A 24692-nucleotide genomic window follows, 5' to 3' on the forward strand; every position below is an offset into this window, starting at 1 on the left:
TGCCACCACGCCCAGCTAATTTTTTGTGTTTTTAGTAGAGACAGGGTTTCACCATGTTAGCCAGGATGGTCTCAATCTCCTGACCTCGTGATCTGCCCGCCTCGGCCTTCCAGATTGCTGGGATTACAGGCATGAGCCACTGCACCCGGCCCAGGCTCCTTTTTTTTTAATGGACCTCAGGCGTGCAGAATTTGATGACTCAGAATTTTTGGTTCGTGACATACTTATTGATCCTGCTTTTACTTTATGTTTGTTTATCATTTGAATAACACTGCCCCCCACAGCAACCATGACATTGATGGTAACTGCTGTCTGTCTACATTTATCTTTCCCTTGATTTTTGCAAAGGCTTTCATCCCATTTATATGTATGGAAAAGATACCTGGCAGCCTGCGATCTTCTGAGGCATGCTTTTTTTTTTTCATTCCACATTGTATTTCAAAATGCAGAAGATATTCTGTGTTTCTATGACTGTAGGATATTAGGGCATTCATTCAGCCATAACACTGGAGGGAATTTTTCTTTTTCTTTTTTTTTTTTTTTTGAGACACAGTCTTGCTCTGTCACCCAGGCTGGAGTGCAGTAGTGCGATCTCGGCTCACCGCAAGCTCTGCCTCCTGGGTTCACGCCATTCTCCTGCCTCAGCCTCCCGAGTAGCTGGGACTACAGGCGCCCGCCACCACGCCCCGCTAATTTTTTTGTATTTTTACTAGAGACGGGGTTTCACCATGTTAGCCAGGATGTTCTCCATCTCCTGACCTCGTGATTCGCCCATCTCGGCCTCCCAAAGTGCTAGGATTACAGGCGTGAGCCACCACGCCTGGCTTTTTTTTTTTTTTTTTTTTTTTTTTTTTTTTTTTTTTTGAGATAGGGTCTTGCTTTGCCCAGGCTGGAGTGCAGTAGTGCAGTTATAGCTCACTACAGCCTGGACCTCCTGGGCTCAAGGAATCCTGCCTCAGCCTCCCAAATAGCTGGGACTACAGGAGCATGCCACCATGCCTGGGTAATTTTTGTTTTGTTTTTGAGATGGAGTCTTGCTCTGTCACCCAGGCTAGAGTGCAGTGGCGCGATCACAGCTCACTGCAGCCTCTACCACCCAGGCTCGAGCGATCCTCCCAACTCAGCCACCTGAGTAGCTGAGACTAACCACCGTGTCCACCTATTTTTTTTTTCTGTAGAGATGGGATCTCACTATGTTGCCCAGACTGGTCTTGAACTCCCGGCTTCAAGCGATCCTCCCACCCCAGCCTCCCAAAATGTCGCGTATGGACGTGAACCACTGCGCCCAGCCTGGATTAATCTCAAAAATAATATATTGAGCAAAATAAACCAGGCAGAAAATAGGACACAATGTGTGTGTTTCCATGGATTTGAAGCGCAAAACAGACACAGTGAATCCACGGCACTAGAGACTAGAGCAGTGGCTGCCTCCAGTTGTTGGGAAGGGAGCACGGAACACTTTCTGCATGATGGGAATATCCAATATACTTATCAGGGTGCTGGTTAAATGGGGGATATACACTTGCCAAAAGTCATCTAATTGCCCACCTGAAAATCTGTACATTTTATTATAGTAAGTTATGCTGCAATTGTAAAAACCGATTTGGGGTTAAAAAAATACATATCTATAAGAAACCATGACCCAAGCTCAGATTTTATCTCATTAAAAACATGTTTTGGGCCGGGCACGGTGGCTCATGCCTGTAATCCCAGCACTTTGGGAGGCCGAGGTGGGCGGATCACAAGGTCAGGAGGTGGAGACCATCCTGGCTAACACAGGGAAACCCCGCCTCTACTAAAAATACAAAAAATTAGCCGGGCATGGTGGTGGGTGCCTGTAGTCTCAGCTACTTGGGAGGCTGAGGCAGGAGAATGGAGTGAACCCGGGAGGCGGAGCTTGCAGTGAGCCGAGATTGCGCCACTGCACTCCAGCCTGGGCGACAGAGCGAGACTCCATCTCAAAAAAAAAAAACAAAAAAACATATTTTGACTAGGTGCAGTGGCTTATACCTGTAATCCCAGCAATTTGGAAGGCCAAGGCAGGAAGATCTCTTGAGCCAGGAGTTTAAGACCAGCTTGTACAACATAGACCCTGTCTCTACAAAAAATAAAAAATTAGGCTGGCTGCGGTGGCTCATGCCCGTAATCCTAGCACTTTGGGAGGCCAAGGCAGGTGGATCACTTGAGGTCAGGAGTTTGAGACCAGCCTGGCCAACGTGGTGAAATCTCGTCCCTACTGAAAGTACAAAAATTAGCCAGATGTGATGGTGGATGCCTGTAATCCCAGCTACTCAGAAGGCTGAGGCAGGAGAATCACTTGAATGTGGGAGGCAGAGGTTGCAGTGAGCTGAGATCATGCCACCGTACTCCAGCCTGGGTGACAGTGAGACCCAGTCTCAGAAATAAATAAATAATAAAATAAGAAATTAGTTGGGTGTGGTGTCACGCACCTATAGTCCCAGCTACTCGGGCAGGAGGATCACGTAAGCCCAGGAGTTAGAGGCTGCAGTGAGCTATGATTGGTGCCATTGCACTCCAGCCTGGGTGACAGAGCAAGACCTTGTCTGAAAAAAAAAAAAAAAAAAAGGATAAAGAAAATCCCCATGCACCTAACCACCAGCCACACTATAGTTGGGCGAGCTGGAAGGTGTGAGCATCTGTAGGTCCTCAGCCCATAAAGGTGCCCTGCCTGCCTGGTGATGGGAGACGCAGTGGCCTTTATCACATTTTCCATAATTGGATATGAGGGAAGCATGGGACCGTGATCCCTGGAGGGACTGCAGGGATTGCCCATGCCAGTCATCTCACTGTACAGCTGGAGAAACTGAAGCCAGGACAAGGAGTGGGCCAAGGTTCCATAGTGAGCAGGGGATACTCTGTCTGTCTGGTGCACCACCCTCCTGTCCAGCCCCCAGTGCCCCCACCCGCCCCACCCCAGGCCAGGAGCAGCCCCTGGCACCCAAGACAGGTGCAGAGTCAATCAGCAAATACTACAAGGCTCGCCCAGAACTGGGAGCTGGGGTAGCAGTGACAAAGCCTCCTTGGTCTCTGCCCACTCAGCAGCCCAGGCCAGGGTGGAGTTGGTAAATTTCAGCAGTGATCTAATGGCCAAACACCTCCCTAAGTAGGCACTGAGGGTTGGAGGGGAGGTGTGGGTAGTGTTGAGGAGGGGACGTAGTGGAGCATGGTTCGTGAAGGTGTCCACCCTGAGACCTGAAGGCTGGGGAGTGGAATGAGGGTCCTGGGGGAGGGTATGGCACACTAAGGAACGAGGAGGGGCCCAGCAGTGGCCATGTGGGGGCTGGACAGAAACAGCCCAAATCACGGAGCTGGAAGCCATCCTGGGGCCCTTGGTGTTATCGTGGAGACAGTGGAGCCACGGGAGGTGCTTGACCCAAGGAGCGAGGTCATCACATTTGTGCTTTGAGAAGTGCCTTTGCCTGTACTGTACAGCGTGGATGGACAGGGCCTCAGGAGACCCAGGAAGAGGCTTGGGAGATGACAGCAGGGATGAAAAAGGCTGGATTTGAGGTCCCCAAGGGGTCAATCGAAGAGGGCTTGGTGAAGGGCAGGCTGGGGGCATAGTGAATCGAGTGGCACACAACAGGTGGACACCAGGAAGAGTCTGGGTGGGGGTCAAGGGGATGGGTCACTGTGCTGGAGGTGAAAGGTCTTCCCAGTTCTGGTCCTGGCTCATGCAAAGTGTGACCTCTGGCAGATCCCATCCCTTCTCTGATCCTGGGTTTTTGTCTAAAGATGATCTATTCCATGCTAAAATTCTTTCCCCTTAAGATGCTAATCAAGGAACTGTAGGGCCCTGTATGGTGGCTCAATCCTGTAATCCTAACTCTTCAGGAGGCAAAGGTGGGAGGATGGCTTGAGGCCAGGAATTCAAGACCAGCCTGTGCAACATAGTGAGACCCTGTCTCTACACGAAAAGATTTTTTTTTAAGACGGAGTCTTGCTGTGTCACCCAGGCTGGAGTGCAGTGGCATGATCTCGGCTCACTGCAACCTCTGCCTCCTGGGTTCAAGCGATTCTTCTGCCTTAGCCTCCAGAGTAGCTGGGACTACAGGGGCACGCCACCATGCCCAGCTAATTTTTGCATTTTTAGTAGAGACGGGGTTTCACCATATTGGCCAGGCTAGTCTCGAACTTCTGACCTCGTGATCTGCCCACCTCGGCCTCCCAAAGTGCTGGGATTACAGGCGTGAGCCACCGTGCCCCGCCTCAAGATTTTTTTAAATCAGCCTGGTATGGTGGTGCATGCATGTAGTCCCAGCTACTTGGGAGGCTGAGACAGGAGGATTGCCTGAGCCCAAGAGTGCAAGGCTGCAGTGAGCTATGATTGCACCACTGCACTCCAGCCTGGGGGACAGAGTGGGACACTGTTTCTTAAAAAACAAAAAGGGGCCGGGCGTGGTGACTCAGCCTGTAATCCCAGCACTTTGGGAGGCCAAGGCGGGTGGATCATGAGGTCAAGAGATCGAGACTATCCTGGCCAACATGGTGAAACTCTACTAAAAAAATACAAAAATTAGCTGGGTGTGGTGGCATGCGCCTGTAGTCCCAGCTACTCGGGAGGCTGAGGCGGGAGAATCGCTTCAACCCAGGAGGTGGATGTTGCAGTGAGCAGAGATCGCGCGACTGCACTCCAGCCTGGCGACAGAGCGAGACTCCGTCTCAAAAAAATAAAAAGAAAAAGGAAGGCACATAGAGCTTCTAGAAATCATCTACCCCCAGGATGGAATTAATTGCTCCAGAAAGAAGTGAGTTCCCCATCCCTAGGTGTATGCAAATGCAGGCTGGGCCACTCTCTGTTCAGGATTCCAATACTGGAGGAGGCAACACAGAATAGCTTTCCAAACTTGATTCTGGGCTTCCCTGTGCCCCACCTCTACATCTGGGTGGCTCCCTGAAGGTCCTCCTTTGTCTTTTTTTTTTTTTTTTTTTTGAGAACAAGTCTCACCGTGTCACCCAGGCTGGAGTGCGGTGGTGTGATCTCTGCTCACTGCAACATCCACCTCCTGGGTTCAAGCGATTCTCCTGCTTCAGCCTCCGGAGTAGCTGAGATTATAGGCACCTGCCACCACACCCAGCTAATTTTTGTATTTTTAGTAGAGACAGGGTTTCACCATGTTGCCCAGGCTGGTCTCGAACTCCTGGTCTCAAGTGATCCACTGGCCTCTGCCTCCCAAAATGCTGGGATTGCAGGTGTGAGCCACCGTGCCTGGCACCCCCCTTTCTTATTTGCTGGTGAACTGGTGGTAAACTGTGCCACAGATTTAAAAAAAAAAAAAAAAAAAAACACTTGTAATGCTCTTCTCTCTGCTGCTTTAGCTGGTTCATAAATCTGACATCTCAGAAAAGGTTTTGCCAGGCAAGTTTACCTGGAAGTGTCTCTCCCCTGCTGCACCCTCCTTCCCCCTCTGCCTTGGGGTTTCAGGTCTGTTGCTGGAACAGGGCTCTGGCTGGGCCAGGGCTCCTCGCCCAGGATGCCAGGGGAGAGGCCCCGTGTGAGGGCCTCACTCTGTGGGCTTAGGAATCCCAGAGTAAACAGATCAAGTTACCCGTGTCAGCCGGGCCGTCCACAACAGGCAGCCACAGCGATTGAAGATGGGAATGTTCTCAGAGATGACTCAGCTACTCAGCTTCTCGGCCCAGATCAGGGGCCGCCCTGGGCCTCAGCTCTGCCCTGGTGCTTGGCTCCAGGCCAAGGCCGGGGTTGGGTGGTGGGGGGAACAATGGATTTTGAGAGTCAGCGACTGGTGTGCAATTCTCTTTCACCCCATCAGGGTGAGGGCACATGTCAACAACTCTGGCAGGGTGAGAGGACCGGCTGCGACCTGGGTCATCTGCAGGGTGGTGGCTCAGCCTCTCTAAGCCTCAGTTTCCTCATCTGTCAAATGGGCAGCAACAACTATGTCAGAGAGTTGATGGGACAAATGAATCAACCGCCCGGGTGTGGTGGTTCATGCCTGTAATCCCAGCACTTTGGGGGGCTGAGGCGGGTGGATCACTTGAGATCAGGAGTTCGAGACCAGCCTGGTTAACATAGTGAAACCCCATCTCTACTAAAAAATACAATAATTAGCCAGGCGTGGTGGCAAGCGCCTGTAATCCCAGCTACTTGGGAGGCTGAGGCAGGAGAATTGCTTGAACCTGGTGGGCAGAGGTTGCGGTGAGCTGAGATTGTGTCACTGCACTCCAGCCTAGGCAACAAAGCAAGACTCTGTCTCCAGAAAAAAAAAAAAGAATCAACCAAGGTGGTTGAAGCCGGGGTGCAGGCAGAGAAGTGCAAGTCTGCAGGGAGAGCCTGGACCACGGTGGTTGGAAGCCCACGAGTGAGCATCTGGGGAGAAGGTGTAATAGGAGATGAGAGAAGACCCCTTGAGAGCTGCCTACGCTGGGGAGGAGAAGAGCAGCCACCACAGGAAGCAAAGGACTGTCAATGTCCAAGACGTCAGAGGAGACCGTGCAGGAGATTGCAGATTCCAGGGAGGCCTTGGCCAGCCATGTGGGTCCAGGCAACAGGTCAAGGGCAGGAAGGCATGAGGGAAGACGTCATCGGGCTGGGCTCAGGGAGGTCACTGATGAACGGAGCGGGATGCCCTGGAGGGCTTGAGGAGGTGGCCCAATGGCAGGGGGTCGGGGTAAGGAGGTGGCCTCAGGAGGAGATGGGGATGAAAGAAGACTTTTTTTAGGACAGAAGAAACTTGATCCTATTTATTGCTAAGACTAAGAAGCCAAGTATGAAACCGACAGCTCAGGGAGGTGCTTGGGAGAGTCATGAAAGTGGGGAGGAGTTTGCCAGGGTGCTGTTTTCCTGAGGCCAGAGAGAAGGGGTCAGATGGGTGGACAGGCCGGACACAGTGGCTCACACGTAACCCTAGCACTTTTGGAGGCCGAGGCGGGAGGATCACTTGAGGCTAGGAGTTCGAGACCAGCCTGAGCAATATAGTGAGACCCTGTCTTTACAAAAAAATGAAAAAAAAAAAAAAAAAGAAAAAAAAGGCCCGGCACAGTAGCTCACATTTGTAATCCCAGCACTTTGGGAGGCCGAGGCAGGCAGATCATGAGGTCAGGAGATCGAGACCATCCTGGCTAACACGGTGAAACCCTGTCTCTACTAAAAATACAAAAAAAATTAGCCAGGCGTGGTGGCAGGCGCCTATAGTCCCAGCTACTTGGGAGCCTGAGGCAGGAGAATGGCGTGAACCTGGGAGGCGGAGCTTGCAGTGAGCCGAGATCACGCCACTGCTCTCTAGCCTGGGCAACAGAGCGAGACTCCGTCTCAAAAAAAAAAAAAAAAAAAAATTAGCCAGGCATGGTGGTGTGTACCTGTAGTTGCAGCAATTTGGGAGGCTGAGTTGGGAGGATCACTTGAGCCCAGGAGTCTGAGGCTGCTGCAGTGAGCTATGATTGCACCACTGCACTCCAGCCTGGGCAACAGAGCAAGACTTTATCTCAAAAAAAAAAAAAAAAAAAAAAAGATGGGCGAATGATCAGAGACTTTCTGAGAGGGTGCCCTCCCCAGTTGGTCTGTGTCTTAGGAAATCTGGGGTGTGTGTTGGGGTACTGAGCGTGGCAGAGGGGCAGGGGTGGAAGAGGTCTGGGGGAGGGAGGGTTAAGCTGACCCAGCAAAGGGTAGATGGGCCCCGGTGGCAGGAAGGAGGATTTCTGAGCTGCAGGTCTTTGCTGAGGGTGGGTTTGGGCAGGGGTCATCTAAGGATGGGGCCAGCCGAGGGGGCCCCCAGGAACACCCAGCCCCACAGGCTAGCAGTACACGGTAGGGTTGGAGTGGTGGTGGCCACAGGAGATGAGTGTGACTGGGAACGAGGGCCACTCCCAGAGTTACTAGGTGACAGGACAACTCCAGCCCATTCCCCAGCGTGTCCCCAAAGTCCTTTAATAGCAAGGCCTCCAGAGAATGTTGCGTCCCAATTCATAGTGTCAGGGCAGGACTGCAGGTTGCTTTAGGGTCAAATATTTCTATTGTGGTCTTCAGCATGTTGACACAAACTGTCTGCATGCTTGGAAAAGTCAGAGGTTGTGTGTCTCGGTGTGCGTTCTCAGCTCTGGTGTAAGGAACACAGAAGGTTGAATGAGCTGGTTATGTCAGGAAAAGACCAGGGAAGTGTCGTGCCATTAACCAAAACCAGAAATGGATGTTGTTTATGAAAGCAACCACAGCGTGCCTGGTGCTTTTTTTTTTTTGGAGACAGAATCTCGCTCTGTCACCTAGGCTGGAGTGCAGTGGCGCGATCTCGGCTCACTGCAACCTCCGCCTCCCAGAGTGAAGCAATTCTCCTGCCTCAGCCTCCTGAGTAGCTGGGATTACAGGTGCCTGCCACCACGCCCGGCTAATTTTTTTTTTGTATTTTTAGTAGAGACGGGGTTTCACCATGTTGGCCAGGTTGGTCTCAAACTCCTGACCTCAGGTGAACCATCCCCCTCAGCCTCCCAAAGTGCTGGGATTACAGGCATGAGCTACCGTGCCCGGCCGCCTGGTGCTTTTTTTATTTTTTATTTTTTGAGACAAGGTCTTACACTGTCACCTAGGCTGGAGTGCAGTGGTGCAATCACAGCTCATCACTGCAGCCTCGACCTCCTGGGCTCGAGCAATCCTCCTTCCTCAGCCTCCTGAGTAGCTGGGACTACAGGTGCATGCTACCAGGCCCTGCTAATATTTTTTTTAGATTATTTTTTGTAGAGACAGGGTCTCACTGTGTTGCCCAGGCTGGTCACCTGGTGCTTTTATCTACAAAGGGACACCGATTCCTCACCCTGGTTCCTGAAGGCAGACAGTATATACCCCTCTTGGAAGTTTGGGGAACGGGCTCAGGAGCTGTGTAAATAATGCCCAGGACCACAGGATCAGACCGCCAACTCCAAAGCATTGCCTTTTTTTTTTTTTTTTTTTTTTGAGACAGAGTCTCGCTAGTCTGGAGTGCAGTGGCACGACCTGAGCTCACTGCAGCCTTGAACTCCCAGGTTCAAGTGATTCTCGTGCTTCAGCCCCCCAAGTAGCTAGAATTACAGGCATGTGCCACTACGCCAGGCTAATTTTTGTATTTTTAGTAGAGATGGGTTTTCACCATGTTGGCCAGGCTGGCCTCGAACTCCTGACCTCAAGTGATCTGCTTGCCTTGGCCTCCCCAAAGTGCTGGGATTACAGGCATGAACCACTGTGCCTGGCCAGATGTTTTTGTTGTTTTTTTTAATCATAGGTACTTGTAACTCTGTAAAAAGTATACCCTGCCATACACAATGTTTGGGTACTTGTTTTTCCACCCACGGTGCTGTGACATTGCTGACACTTGTTAATCTCTTTGCTTAACACTGTGGATGGTTCATGTTGCCTGCTGGGTAATATTCTGCCGTTCTTCATGTCCTCTCCTGCTGATGGGCATCTGGGCTGTGGCCAGGTTTTTGTTACTGAGAACAGGCTGTCACGGATCCTCTTGTCTGTGTCTCCCGTTACATGTCTGTAAAGGGTGGATGTCTCAGAATGGAAATGCTGAGTCATGGGGCGTATGCTACAAGTCCCCCCTGCCTTCAGGAAGCCCCCAACCGGTAGAGGCAGCTCAGCCCTGGCTCGGCAGACCCCAGGCAGCTAACTCCTTTAACCCAACTAAGCTTCGGTTTTCCCGTCTGTGAAATGGGAATCATTCTGCACACATTCATTAAGGTCACACTGATTACAGACCTCGTACCGAGCCCTGTGCTGGGCATGGCAGCCCTGGAGGAGGGAGATGCAGCCTTGTCTCTTGCTCGCAAAGACAGAAATGGGGCCAGGCGCGGTGGCTCACACCTGTAATCCCAGCACTTGGGAGGCTGAGGTGGGTGGATCACCTGAGGTCAGGAGTTGGAGACCAGCCTGGCCTACATGGCGAAACCCCATCTCTACTAAAAATACAAAAATTAGCCGGGCGTGGTGGCACACGCCTGTAATCCCAGCTACTCGGGGGGCTGAGGCAGGAGAATCACTTGAACCTGGGAGGCAGAAGTTGCAGTGAGCCGAGATCGCACCACTGCACTCCAGCCTGGGTGACAGAGTGAGACTCCATCTCAAAAAAAAAAGGCAGACAGACCTGGAAGTGATTAATCTCAGTACTATGATGGATATCGCCATGGCTGGGGAGGTGATAGGCTGGTGGGGGTGAAAGGAAGTCGGGTTGGGGACCGTGAGAATTGGGGAGATCCAAGATCAGTGATCATTTTGCACCAAGACCTGACAAGCAGAAGGTATACTCTTGCCTACAAGGACTGAGATCTCCTGGGAGGCAGCCTGGGTTTCTGGGGCTTTCCCCAGATCTTTGTCATTTCTTCTGCCCTATCCGTCCCCTTTGGTAGCCCTGCCTCTCCATAATCACCCTGGAATTTGCCAAACACCATCACCCATGCTGTCTGATTGGATTCTCCTGGTTGCCCGTGACACAAGCACATTTTATTTTCTATCTCTTGTTTTGTTTTTTGAGATGGAGTCTCGCTCTGTCACCCAGGCTGGAGTGCAGTGGCGCGATCTCAGCTCGCTGCAAGCTCCGCCTCCCGTGTTCACGCCATTCTCCTGCCTCAGCCTCCCGAGTAGCTGGGACTACAGGCACCCGCCACCATGCACAGTTAATTTTTTGTATTTTTTTTTTTTTTTCCAGTAGAGACAGGGTTTCCCCGTGTTAGCCAGGATGGTCTCGATCTCCTGACCTCGTGATCCGCCCGCCTCGGCCTCCCCAAGTGCTGGGATTACAAGCGTGAGCCAACGCGCCCGGCCTTATTTTCTATCTTAAGGCAAAATAACTCCTGTTCAGGATCGCCCTACCAATTGCAGAACCAATTAAGGGCTTTTTTCTAAGTAAAACTTGAAAGGGCAGCTTCTAGTTGCTAAAGACAGGAGAAATGAAATGTAAATAACACGAGAGACCCATTGAAAACTCGGGAGAAACAGATGAAAAAGCTGCAGCTGGTTAGCAGAACAAAGCCGGGCACTCACCCTCCCCCTAATTTTCCTCTGGGAAGAAAAGCCCCGTGAACTGTGGCCCTGAAACACTTCTATCACTCACTGCTTTTTTTTTTTTCTGAGACGGAGTCTTGCTCTGTCGCCCAGGCTGGAGTGCAGTGGCGTGATCTCGGCTCACTGCAAGCTCTGCCTCCCGGGTTCACGCCATTCTCCTGCCTCAGCCTCCCAAGTAGCTGGGACTACAGGTGCCCGCCACCACGCCCAGCTAATTTTTCTGTATTTTTAGTAGAGACGGGGTTTCACCGTGTTAGCCAGGGTGGTCTCGATCTCTTGACCACGTGATCCGCCCGCCTTGGCCTCCCAAAGTGCTGGGATTACAGGCTTGAGCCACCGCACCCGACTTTTTTTTTTTTTTTTTTTTGAGATGGATCTCACTCTGTCTCCAAGCTGGAATGCAGTGGCTGGTGTGATCTTGGCTCACTGCAACGTCTGCCTCCCAGATTCAAGTGATTCTCCCACCCCAGCCTCCCGAGTAGCTGGGACTACAGGTCTGCACCACCACACCCAGCTAATTTTTGTACTTTTAGTAGAGACGGGGTTTCACCATGTTGTCCCGGATGGTCTTGATCTCTTGACCTTGTGATCCGCCTGCCTTGGCCTTCCAAAGTGCTGGGATTACAGGCATGAGCCACCACACCCGGCCGCTCACTGCGTGTTTTAAAAGGCCCCTGTCAGCCGGGTGCACTGGGTCACACCTGTAATCCCAGTACTTTGGGAGGCCGAGGCTTGGGAAGATCGCTTGAGGCCAGGAATTCGAGACCAGCCTGGGCAACATAGCAAGACCCCGTCTCCACAAACATTTAAAAATTAACCGGCCATGGTGACATGCATCTATAGTCCCAGCTACTCAAGAGGCTGAGGTGGGAGGATCACTTGAGCCCAGGAGTTGGAGGCTGCAGTGAACTATGATCATGCCAGTGCACTCCAGCCTGGGTGACAGAGCAAGACCGTGTCTCTAAAGGAATGAATGAATGAATGCTACTATTAGCCACATCAGAAAAACATCAGCAGGGAGGCAGCCAGAAGTTGGCTGGAAGGGGCAGGGATGGGCGGTCTCCGGAAGCAGCATGATCCCTTCATTCCCTCACGTGGATAGACTGCAGGAGATGTGGCCAAACCTCCCTCATTCCAGACAGAACGGGCCACACTTTGCAAGAAACACCCCTGTCCTTCCAGGCTGGTGCTGTAATCCCAAGTGGGCTGAGAAAGGACCTACTTTAAGTAAGGCCTGAGAATGTTTTGTAAACAGGCGCCCATAACATCCAAGATGCCTGTCTTGGGGCCTGTTTGCAGAGCCTCTCTGGTTTGGGTGGGTGGTTCACTTGAGCCGTGAAGGCTCTGGGCTTGTTCAAAACCCCGCTGGCCAGGCTCTTTTTTGTTTGTTTGTTTTTGAGATGGAGTCTGGCTCTGTCACCCAGTCTGGAGTGCAGTGGCACGATATCGGCTCACTGCAATCTCCACCTCCCTGGTTCAAGCAATTCTGCATCAGCCTCCCGAGTAGCTGGGACTACAGGTGTGTGCCACCACGCCTGGCTAATTTTTTGTATTTTTAGTAGAGGTAGAGATGGGGTTTCACCCTGTTGGCCAGGCTGGTCTCGAACTCTTGACCTCAGGTGAGCCACCTGCCTCAGCCTCCCAAAGTGCTGGGATTACAGGCATGAGTCACCACCCGACAGGCCAGGCTGTTAATTCCAAAGGTCCTGGCTTGTTCCCAGGCAAGCTAGCAGGTGACCTTGGCAGGGTCTGGCTGACACAGGGCATGGTGACCCTGCAGGAATCAAGCCTGCATCTTTTATTTTATTTTTTTAAGACAGGATCTGACTGTCATCCAGGCTGGAGTGCAGTGGTGCAATCACGGCTCACTGCAACCTCCGCCTCCCAGGCCCAAGTGATCCTCCCACCTCCGCCTCCTGAGTAGCTGAGACTACAGGGGCACACCACCATGCTCAGGTAATTTTTAAATTGTTTTGTAGAGATGGAGTCTTACGATGTTGCCCAGGCTGGTCTCAAACTCGTGGGCTCAAGTGATCCCCCTGCCTTGGCCTCCAGAAGTGCTGAGATTACAGATGTGAGCCACCGCACCCGGCCTCCCACCTGGAGTTTCTTAACAGCACTTACCACCCACACTGGGTACTTTCTGGCATTTGCTCCTCTTTCCAGCTCTTTGTAGACAGAGTACAGAGAGGCCACAAACCCCAGGGGCCCGGCATCTGGGGTGTGGACCTGGCCGTGACTCATTAGAAAAGGCGGAGAGAGAATTAGAACTGGAGACCTTAGCCGCTCCAAGAGGAGGGTTAAGTCAAGGTGATACCACATGAGGCCGGGCAGGGTTTGTTCTCATTGAGGCTTCTCTGAATGTGAAGGCAAGTGTGTGGCCACAGTCCATCCTTTTGCTCAGCAATCCTTGAGTGTTGATTCCATGCCTAGCCAGTGTCAGATACAAGGTATGTGTATGGAGGACCCTCTGTCCTTGCTTCTGAGAGCTGTGGTCCACTGAGGGAAGTACACCCTTAAAGTATGATTTGTAATAGATTGTGGGACGCACTCGGCACTGTCATGTGCAGTTGCATGGGTTGTGCACTGCACAACTCTAAGGGCATACTTCACATAGACTGTGAGATGAACTGTATCTTAGGGCTGTGATGCACCACCAGCCCAGCTGTCCACAGTGGCCTGAAAGTCATCTCATAGACATAGTGTGGGGCTGTAGGCTGTCAAAGGAGGACAACCTCTATGATGGGAGATGAGGGAAAGGAAGTGGCTGGTGTTGATCACGCAGGGTTTTTTTGTTTTGTTTTGTTTTTAATTTTTAGTAGAGGCAGGGTTTCACCATGTTGGCCAGACTGGTCTTGAACTCCCAACCTCAAGAGATCCATTCACCTCCACCTCCCAAATTTCTGGGATTACAGGTATGAGCCACCATGCCTGGCCAGGAAAGATTTTACCCTAGAGGAAATGTTTGAACTGGGTCTTAAAGGATGAGCATGAAATCTTCAGCCAACAAAGTTGGGAGGCTATGCCGGGCAGCTGAAAGAACATTCAGGCGGGGCGAGGTGGGTCATGCTTGTAATCCCAGCACTTTGAGAGGCTGAGGCGGGTGGATCTTCTGAGGTCAGGAGTTTGAGACCAGCCTGGCCAACATGGTGAAACCCCCTCTCTACTAAAAATTCCAAAAAGTTGACTGGATGTGGTGGCGGGTGCCTGTAATCCCAGCTACCTGGGAGGCTGAGGTAGGAGAATCGCCTGAACCCCAGAGACAGATGTTGCAGTGAGCCGAGATCGCACCACTGCACTCCAGCCTGGTCAACAAGAGTGAAATTGCATCTCAAAAAAAAAAAAAAAAAAGAATATTCGTCACTGTTGGAGGCATGAGACTGTGGAGGCAGGGGCGTTGAGGCCAGGAGTGGAAGAGGGAGACAAGACAGGAGGGTAGTCCAGCCTTGAGTTTGCTTTGTGGAGAGTGATGGAGAGGCGAAAACGGATCTCAGAGTGACCTTTGAGTAAAGAAGACATGGGGCCGTGTGGAGTGGCTCACACCCATAATCCCAGCACTTTGGGAGGTGGAGGGTGGAGCATCGCTTGAGGCCAGGAGTTCAAGACCCACCTGGGCAACATAGCAAGATCCCATCTCTATAAAAATTTTAAAAATTAGCTGGGTGTGGTGGCATGCACCTGTAATCCCGGGTATTTGGGAGGCTAAGGATGGCCCGCAAGGGGGTGCTGTGCTTGGACTGGGGAATGGCCAACTGCTCAGCAATAAGGGGACGACTTCGAGAAGCAAGGATAGGAGGGTGAAGCTTGATACGACAAGAAACGCAGCAGATGTAATCCAAAGGCAAAGGGGAACCTGTAGCTTGAATTAAGAAGTGGTGTGGGCTGGGTGCAGTGACTCACACCTGTAATCCCAGCACTTTGGGAGGCCAAGGCAGAAGGATCACTTGAGCTCAGGAGTGCAAGACCAGTCGGGGCAACGTAGTGAGACCCTGTCTCTACAAAAAATAAAAAATTAGCCAGCTGGGCATGGGTAGTGCACACCTGTAGTCCAAGCTAGTTGGGAGGCTGAGCTAGGAGGATTGCTTGAGCCCAGGAGGTCAAGGCCGCAGTGAGCCAAGATCATGCCACTGCACTCCAGCCTGGGCAACAGAGCAAAAACCTGTCTCAAAAAAGAAAAAAAAAAAAAAAAATAGGCCAGGCGCGGTGGCTCATGCCTATAATCCCAGCACTTCGGGAGGCCGAGCCAGATGGATCACGAGGTCAGGAGTTTGTGACCACCCTGGCTAACATGATGAAACCCTGTCTCTACTAAAAATACAAAAAATTAGCTGGGCATGGTGGCGGGTGCCTGTAGTCTCAGCTGCTCTGGAGGCTGAGGCAGGAGAATGGCATGAACCCAGGAGGCGGAGCTTGCAGTGAGCCGAGATTGCACCACTGCACTCCAGCCTGGGCGACAGAGTGAGACTCCGTCTCAAAAAAAAAAATGACAAGGACGTCAAGGAGAGGGAGGAGTCTGGGGGCTGTCTCCTGAGGGTAGTGACCAGAGTGATGGCAGCAGGTGCCTCCAGCTGATCTGCCCTCCCCGAAGCCCGCCCGTGCCAAGGTGCACATTCTGAGATGTCCCATAGCTGGCAGAGCCACAGAATTGCTCAGCCACTGAGGACAGGTCACTTCAGCAACATATTTATACTCCATTTACACACAGGCCTCTGTTGCCTTCTGCTGGTATTTATGCCTTTCGGAATAATTTGTGTGGTCTATTTCTGGAGTGTCCCTCAGAGCCGAGGGCGCCGGGAGCAAGGGCCAAGTCTGTTTGCCTCCCTGGGGCTCTCGGGCAACTGGGCAGCCCCGCCCCACCCAGGGAGTACCAGCTCATGGCAGTCTGGTGACTGGGGGAGTCCAGGGCTCTTTCTGAGTTCATGGGGGTCCCTAGGAAGGGTCCAGGCCTGACCAGTGATTGCCACTTACTGTGGTGATAATTTGCTGTTGTCCTCAAAGCAATTATAGATTTCACGTATCCAGGCAATACTTGCAAATTGGATATGGGACAGGCAGGGACAGAGACGTAATTTGAAAACCGAAGAGCCGGAGGGAAATTGATGAACGTGGGTGGTTGTTCCAGCAGAATGCCTTAGCCCCTCCCAGGGCGAGAGAGGCCACCTCATGGATGACCCTAGCCAGGCTTTTTTTTTTTTTTGAGACAGAGTGCCTCTGTTGCCCAGGCTGGAGTGCAGTGGCACGATCTCAGCTCACTGCAACCTCCCAGGTTCAAGTAATTCTCCTGCCTCAGCCTCCCAAGTGGCTGGGATTACAGACGCCCGCCGCCATGCCAGGCTAATTTTTATATTTTTAGTAGAAATGGAGTTTTGCCATGTTGGCCAGGGTGGTCTCAAACTCCTGACCTCGAGTGACCCGCCCACCTCAGCCTCCGAAAGTGCTGGGATTACAGGCATGAGCCACCCCAGCAGGCCAAGCATTTTCTTTACATTCAAGTTTATCAAGCAAAATTCACAAATTCACCCCTTTCTAGCAGACAGTTCTTGAGGTTTTGACAAATTTATATGATCTTGTGAGTTTTTTGTGTGTTTTTGAGATGGAGTCTGAATCTAATCACCCAGGCTGGAGTGTAGTGGTGTGATCTTGGCTCATTGCAACCTCCACCTCCCGGATTCAAGCGAGTCTTCTGCCTCTGCCTCCCCAGTAGTTGGGATTACAGGTGCCCACTGCCACATCTGGCTAATTTTTGCATTTTTTTGTAGAGACAGGGTTTCACCATGTTGGCCAGGCTGGTCTCGAACTCCTGACCTCAGGTGATCCGCCCACCTCTGCCTCTCAAAGTGCTGGGATTACAGGCGTGAGCCACTGCGCCCGGCCTAAATTTATGTGAATTTATATGATCTTGTAACCACTGCCACACTCGAGGCCCATCCCCCCAGAATTTCCCAGTGCCCCTACTAGTCAGTGTCTACCCATCCCCTGGTAACCGCTAATGATTTGTCCCTATAGTTTGGCCTCTTCCATAATGTTGTATGAATAGAATCATACAGTATAGAATCTTTTGAGCTTGGCTGCTTTAACTTAGCAAAATGCACTTGAGATCCACCCCTGTTAGTGCATGAATCAGTAGTTTATTTGTTTTAATTGCTGACACGTATTTCCTCATGTGGACGTGCCGTAGTGTATCCTCTCTCCAGTTGAAGGAAGGACATTTGGGTTGTTTCCAATTTAGCGCAAATACAAACAAAGGCAATATGTATTTGCATCTAGGTCTTTGTGTAGGCACTTGTTTTCACTTCTCTTGAGTGAATACCTGGGCACAGGATAGCTGAGGCTGGGTGGTCAGTGTGTGCTGAACTTTATAAGAAATTGCCGGCTGGGTGCAGTGGCTCACACCTGTAATCCTAGCACTTTGGAAAGTCAAGGAGGGAGGATCGCTTGAGGACAAGAGTTCAAGACCAGCCTAGACAACATAGCAAGACCTCATCTCTACAAACAACTTTAAAAACTAGCTGGACAGTCTGGGCACAGTGGCTCACACCTATAATCCCAGCACTTTGGGATGCTGAGGTGGGTGGATCACCTGAAGTCAGGAGTTTGAGACCAGCCTGGCCAACATGGAGAAACCTTGTCTTCACTAAAAATACAAAAATTAGCCAGATGTGGTGGCAGGTGCCTGTAAGCCCAGCTACTGGGGAGGCTGAGGCAGGAGAATCACTTGAACCTGGGAAGTGGTGGTTGCAGTGAGCTGAGATCCTGCCACTGCACTCTAGCCTGGGTGACAGGGTGAGAGACTCTGTCTCAAAAAAAAAAAAGAAAAATTCAGCTGGACATGGTATTATGTGCCTGTAGTTCCAGCTACTCAGGAGACTGAGGCAGGGGGATTGCTTGAGCCCAGGCGTTCAAGGCCTCCATGAGCTGTGATTGCATCACTGCACGCCAGACTGGGTGACAGAGCAAGACCCTGTCTCTAAAAAGAAGAAAGAAACTGCCAAATGAATGTTTGAAGGGCTGGGCCATTTTGTACTCCCACCAGCAGCATAAGAGAGTTCTAGTGGCTCCATATCCTTGTGAAAATTTTCAGGAATAAGTTTAAAAAGGAGCTGGAGAGGTTCTGTAGGTGAGGGGGCTGCAGGGCAGCTGGTAGGAGAGGAGGCCAGGGAGGAGGGTGACCTATGGATACACCAGCCACCCCCATCCCCTGCACCACTGTCCACTCAAAGATCCCTTTTCCATTTGCATCTTTGGGAGAGTGATACTTGCCCTTTGCCTGGTGATACGGTTTGGCTGTGTCCCCACCCAAATCTCACCTTGAATTGTAATAATCCGCACGTGTCAAGGGTGGGAGCAGGTGGAGATAATTGAATCGTGGGGGTGGTCTCCCTCATACTGTTCTTGTGGCAGTGAATAAGTCTCATGAGATCTGATGGTTTTATAAAGGGCAGTTCCCCTGCACATGCTCTCTTGCCTGTTGCCATGTAAGATGTGCCTTGTCTCCTTCTTTGCCTTCCGTCATGATTGTGAGCACCCGCCCCCGCCCCGCCCACCACCAACCAGCCATGTGGAAATATGGGTCCATTAAACCTCTTCCCTTTATAAATTACCCAGTCTCGGGTGTGTGTTTATTAGCAGCATGAGAACAGATGAATACACCTGGGTTACTCATGGGCCTCTTTCTGTCCCGGCTCCCCTCAATGGGTGGGGGTGCAGAGCCCGTGCCCAGCTTTGTGCTGGAGAACTGGAACACCAGATAAGTGGCCGGGGGTCAGTTTCCTGCAAGCCTCTGCCTGTGCACGCTTGGACTTGCCATCTCTGCCTGCAGTACTCTCTGGGGTGCAGTGGGGGTGGTTCTGGCTAAATGGGGAACAGGGACACGGGCGTTGAGGGGGTGATGACCCCCATCACCCGAGGACCAGAAGCCTCGAAGCTCAGCCCGAGGGCCACCTGGACACAGACCAGGGCACCAAAACCATGCCCAGGACTGAGGCCAGCAGGGTCAGGGTTCTGGTCCCTGTTTTGGGGGAATAGATGGTTTCGTTTTGTGGGTAGATGAGCAACATACCTCCCAGGCTGAGCGGTGCTATCAGAGGTGATGTGAGGTGGGGTGGAGATCCATGTCCCAAAGATGTCACGGATGGCCGCACTCCTCTCTCTTTAGGGATAGAAAGTAAACCGAGGGCTGGGCTGTCAGTCAGCTGGTGGGAATTAGGCATTTTTATGACTTGGAGCTCCAGAGTTGCTGAGGAGGAGGCCACGACAATGGGAGGGGAGATGGGAACAGACACCTAGAGGTTACAGTGGCAGGGCCATGGAAAAGACGGCTCCTCTGCCTGACCCACACTGGAGCCACCCTTTGGCCACTTCTTCCCTCCGAGAAAACGTGGGATCTCGGGCCCTCAGGCCTGGAGGCCTGGACAGAATCATAGGGGCTGACTGGCTCAGAGGTCCCCAAAGATTGCGGGGGTACCGTGGGGACAATCAGCATCTCTGAGTAAGGGGACATGAAGGGAGAGACAAACAACTTACCCAATGTCACCCAGCAGCCTGCGGCCGGAGCTCTGGGTAAACTGAGTCATCATCTCCGGGGGCACGGGTGGGCAGCTGCCCCAGGGGACCTGCCTGGACTAATGAGATCTTCTGTGTCTGTCTGTCCATCCATCCAGGTGCAAGTTCTTCAGTCTGACTGAGACGCCAGAGGATTACACTATCATTGTCGATGAGGAAGGATTCCTAGGTAAGTGCTTCTCTCCCTAGGGGCTCGGCTGGACCATGCCCTGAAGTCAGGGCTGGCTGCCCACCTCCTTATTTCTGTCCCCCACCCACCTCCTTATTTCTGCCCCCACCTACCTCCTTATTTCTGCCCTCATCTGCTGGTCAGCTAGAAAAACAGCAGAGTGTATTTCTTTCTCTCCCTGGGTTCTGAAGGGTCCCCTCCCCTCCTGCTCTTGAGATTGCCGTAGGAAAGACTCCCAAGTAGTAAGTAGGTACGGCGCTACCCAACTGAGAATTAGATCAACCCAGAAGAAAAGGAACATGTTTCACTGAAACCTGCCAAGTGCTTTAGAACATCTTCAGTCGGGCGCAGTGGCCCTCACGCCTTTAGTCTCAACACTTTGGGAGGCTAAGGTGGGAGGATCACTTGAGCCCAGGAGTTCGAGACCAGCCTGGGCATAGTGAGACCCCCGTCTCTACTAAAAAATTACTTTAAATTAACTGGACATGATGGCATGTTCCTGTGGTCCCAGCTACTTGAGAGACCGAAGCAGGAGGATCGTTTGAGCCCAGGAGTTGGAGGCTGCAGCGAGCTGTTATTGAACCACTGCTTTCCAGGCTGGAAGACAGAGCAAGACTCTTATCTCTTTTTTTTTGTTGTTGTTGTTTTTTTTGAGATAGAGTCTCCCTCTGTTGCCCAGGCTGGAGTGCAGTGGTGCGATCTCGGCTCACTGCAAGCTCCACCTCCTGGATTCACGCCATTCTCCTGCCTCAGCCTCCTGAGTAGCTGGGACCACAGGCGCCTGCCACCACGCCTGGCTAATTTTTTGTATTTTTAGTAGAGACAGGGTTTCACCGTGTTAGCCAGGATGGTCTCGATTTCCTTACCTTGTGATCCACCTGCCTCGGCCTCCCAAAGTGCTGGGATTACAGGCGTGAGCAAAAAAAAAAAAAAAAAAAAAAAAAAAAAAAAAAAAAAAAAAAAAAAAAAAAAAAAAACCAGCATGTGGTGTTCCTCTACTATTGGGAGTGGTGGGGATTTACAGGAGTTGAGACTTGTTTTTTCTTAATATATAACATAAAAATTTTTTTTTTTTTTTTTTGAGATGGAGTCTCACTCTGTCATCCAGGCTGGAGGGCAATGGCGTGATCTCGGCTCACTGCAACCTCCGCCTGCCAGGTTCAAGCCATTCTCCTGCCTCAGCCTCCCAAGTATCTGGGATTACAGGTGCCCGCCACCACGCTTGGCTAATTTTTATATTTTTAGTAGAGATAGGGTTTCACCCTATTGGCCAGGCTGGTCTGAACTCCTGACCTCAGGTGATCCACACACCTTGGCCTCCCAAAGTGCTGGGATTACAGGCGTGAGCCACCTTGCCTGGCCTAAGAACCAATTTCTTTTCTTTTCTTTTTTTTTTTTTTTTTTTTTGAGATGGAGTCTCGCTCAGTCGCCCAGGCTAGAGTACAGTGGCGTGATCTCAGCACTGCAAGCTCCGCCTCCCGGGTTCACACCATTCTCCTGCTTCAGTCTCCCGAGTAGCTGGGACTACAGGCGCCTGCCACCACGCCTGGCTAATTTTTTGTATTTTTTAGTAGAGACGGGGTTTCACCATGTTAGCCAGGATGGTCTTGATCTCCTGACCTCATGATCCGCCTGCCTTGGCCTCCCAAAGTGCTGGGATTACAGGCGTGAGCCACCACGCCCGGCCCTCAGAACCTATTTCTAAAAAAAAAAAAAAAAAAAAATTAAGTGCCCCCCCCCCCCGACCCCCCGCCAGGTGGAAAACATTAATGAAGGGGCACTTTACAGGCAGAACCCCACAGCTTCTAGTACTGGGGACACACTTGGCATCCCCAGGGAACTAGAGTGTGAGAAGAGAGACAGGAGGACAGGGCTTGCCTGGAGGAGGGGGAATCAGGAAAGATCCCTCCATGTGGCTGCACACACATGGGCTTCTCTGTCTGGAAAGCACCCCTCCCTTCATGGTTTCTATCTGGCATGCGGGCACTTAAATTTTTTTTTTTTTTTTTTTAGAAACAGGTTCTTGCTATGTTGCCCAGGCTGGGGTACAGTGGCTAATCACAGGTGTGATCATAGTGCATGGCAGCCTCAAACTCCAGGGCTCAAGCAATCCTCCCACCTCAGCCTCCAAGTAGCTGAGAGTAGAGGCATGTACTGCTGTGCCTGGCGCTAGACTTTTTCCTGAACTCCCCTCCTATACTTTTATTTGGGTTAGAAGAAGCATGGGGAGACTTCTGTAGCATGGCTCTTTCCGGGGGCTCAAAAGAGGAAGTTCCTGGTGAGCTAATGTGGTCATGGAGGACTTCCTGGAGGAGGTGATATTTTCGTTGGCCTTTTGGGGAAGGAAGAAAACATGTCAGAGGAGAGTTGAATGAGAAAGTACAGGAGCAGAAGCAAGGGCCAGGTCCAGTCTCTCAAAAAGGGGAAGACAGAGGTAGGCAGGGAAAGTTTGGATCTTATTCTTTAGGCACTGGGAGCCATTGAAGGTTGTTGGGCTGGGTTAGGGCTGAGTTGGGGTAGAGTCCCCTGGGGTGTGTGTGTGTAGGAGAGGGAACAGGAGTGAAGTAGGAAATTCCTGGGGGTGAGTAAGCTCTCTTCACATAGAGGTCCTTGGGCCCAGGCTGAGACCCTCGGCTGGCCCAGGGAAGGAATTGCCCGCAATCCCTCAACCCTGCCATTCCCCAGAGCCATCCATAATGGCCTTGTGACTTTTGAAACTGCCTTGCCCTGCCCCTCCCTGAGCCTTTCCCAGCCGCAGGCGCAGCACTGGGGAAGCAGGTTTCAATTAGCCCAGCAAGGCCAGAGGCTAGCCAGCCAGCCTTACCTCTGTGACTTCAGGGTAAGGCCTTCCCTTCCAGGGTGCGTTTCCTGGTCAGCAAACCAGGCTGCTTGGAAATCCATTATTGCCCAAGAAAAAAAAATTGAGAGGATTTGTTTTTTCTCTCTTTTTTTTTTTTGAGATGGAATCTCACTCTGTCACCCAGGCTGGAGTGCAGTGGCGTGATCTTGGCTCACTGCAACCTCCGCCTCCCAGGTTCAAGCGATTCTCCTGCCTCAGCCTCCTGAGTAGCTGGGATTATCACCCGCCACCATGCCCGGCTAAATTTTTGTATTTTTAGTAGAGATGGGGTTTGGTTTCACCATGTTGGCCAGGCTGGTCTCAAACTCCTGAACTCAAGTGATCCACCTGCCTTGACCTCCCAAAGTGCTGCCAAAATATTAGCATTTTGGCACCAGTGGTTCACATCTGTAATCCCAGCACTTTGTGAGGCTGAGGCGGGCAGATCACCTGAGGTCAGGAGTTCGAGACAAGCCTGCCTGGTCAACATGGTGAAACCCTATCTCTACTAAAAATACAAAAATTACCCGGCACGGTGACACGTGCCTGTAGCTCCAGCTACTCAAGTGGCTGAGGAAGGAGAATCGCTTGAACCCAGGAGGCAGAGGCTGCAGTGAGTCAAGATCATGCCGCTGCACTCCAGCTTGTCAACGGAGCAAGAATCCATCCCCCCCACCAAAAAAAAAAAAAAAAAAAAAAAGGAGTTTGAGGCCTAGCACAGTGGCTCACGCTTGTAATCCCAGCACTTTGGGAGGCCGAGGCAGGCGGATCACAAGGTCAGGAGATCCAGACCATTCCTGGCTAACACAGTGAAACTCCGTCTCTACTAAAAATACAAAATAAATTAGCCAGGCATGGTGGTATGCACCTGTGGTCCCAGCTACTTGGGAGGCTGAGGCAGGAGAATGGTGTGAACCTGAAAGGCGGAGCTTGCAGTGAGCGGAGATCGTGCCACTGCACTCCAAGCCTGGGCAACAGAACAAAACTCCATCTCAAAAAAAAAAATAAAAGAGTTCGAGACCAGCCTGACCAACATGGAGGAACTCCGTCTCTACTAAAAATACAAAATTAGCTGGGCATGGTGGTGCATGCCTGTAATCCCAGCTACTCAGGAGGCCAAGGCAGGAGAATTGCTTGAACCTGGGAGGTGGAGGTTGCAGTGAGCTGAGATCGCGCCATTGCACTCCAGCCTGGGGGACAGAGTGAGACTCCGTCTCAAAAAAAAAAAAAAAAAAAAAAAGTAAAGACCCATTTTACAAGTGAGAAAGCAAGCAGACATTAACTTGCCCAGAGTTAGTGGTGACAACCAAGTCAGGACGGAAAGTAGGAAATGCTCTCAGGGCACCTCTAGCCTAAATAAGGAGAAAGTGCTGCTGGAAAGTAATGTGAGAAGATGGTATACCACCATGTGTGGCCTAGGACAGTCTGAGAAGACTCTCAGGGGGCTGTGGCAGGATTTGGGGTGGGCCTAGGGGCTGCAGTATGAGGCTAGGAGGACAACTGTACCCCTCATCTCCTTGGATGCTCTGCTTCAGAAGGAGAGTTTAGTTTTTGTTTGCTTGCTTTTCTCGACACAGTCTCGCTCTGTCCCCCAGGCTGCAGTGCAGTGGTGCAGTCTCAGCTCACTGCAGCCTCCACCTCCCGGGTTCAAGCAATTCTCCTGCCTCAGCCTCCTGAGTCGCTGGGACTACAGGCGTGCACCACCACACCTGGCCAATTTTTTTTTTTTTTTTGTATTTTTAGTAGAGACAGGGTTTCACCATGTTGGCAAGGCTGGTCTTGAACTCCTGACCTCAGATGATCCTCTTGCCTCGACCTCCCAGAGTGCTGGGATTACAGGCGTGAACTACTGCACCTGGCCCACTGGCTGGTTTTTGGGATTTTTTCTTGTTTTTTTTTTGTTTTGTTTTGAGATGGAGTCTCTCTCTGTTGTTCAGGCTGGAGTGTAGTGGTGCGATCTCAGCTCACTGCAACCTCCACCTCCTGGGTTCAAGCGATTCTCCTGCCTCAGCCTCCTGAGTAGCTGAGACTACAGGCATGCACCACTATGCCCAGCTAATTTTTGTATTTTTAGTAGAGACAGGGTTTCACCATGTTGGCCAGGCTGGTCT

General features: G+C 51.5%; 1 protein-coding gene across 1 annotated transcript in view; it reads left to right on the forward strand.

Annotated features, from left to right (window-relative positions):
* CASTOR2 (cytosolic arginine sensor for mTORC1 subunit 2) overlaps positions 1 to 24692 on the forward strand; it is a 64826-nt gene that overhangs the window by 26644 nt on the left and 13490 nt on the right. The window contains exon 2 of the mRNA XM_030797490.1: positions 19672 to 19742. Within this exon, the coding sequence (XP_030653350.1) occupies positions 19672 to 19742 (71 nt within the window). The remainder of the gene's footprint in view (positions 1 to 19671; positions 19743 to 24692) is intronic.

The sequence above is a fragment of the Nomascus leucogenys genome, chromosome 17, assembly GCF_006542625.1.
Source record: "Nomascus leucogenys isolate Asia chromosome 17, Asia_NLE_v1, whole genome shotgun sequence".
Classification (NCBI taxonomy): Eukaryota; Metazoa; Chordata; class Mammalia; order Primates; family Hylobatidae; genus Nomascus; species Nomascus leucogenys.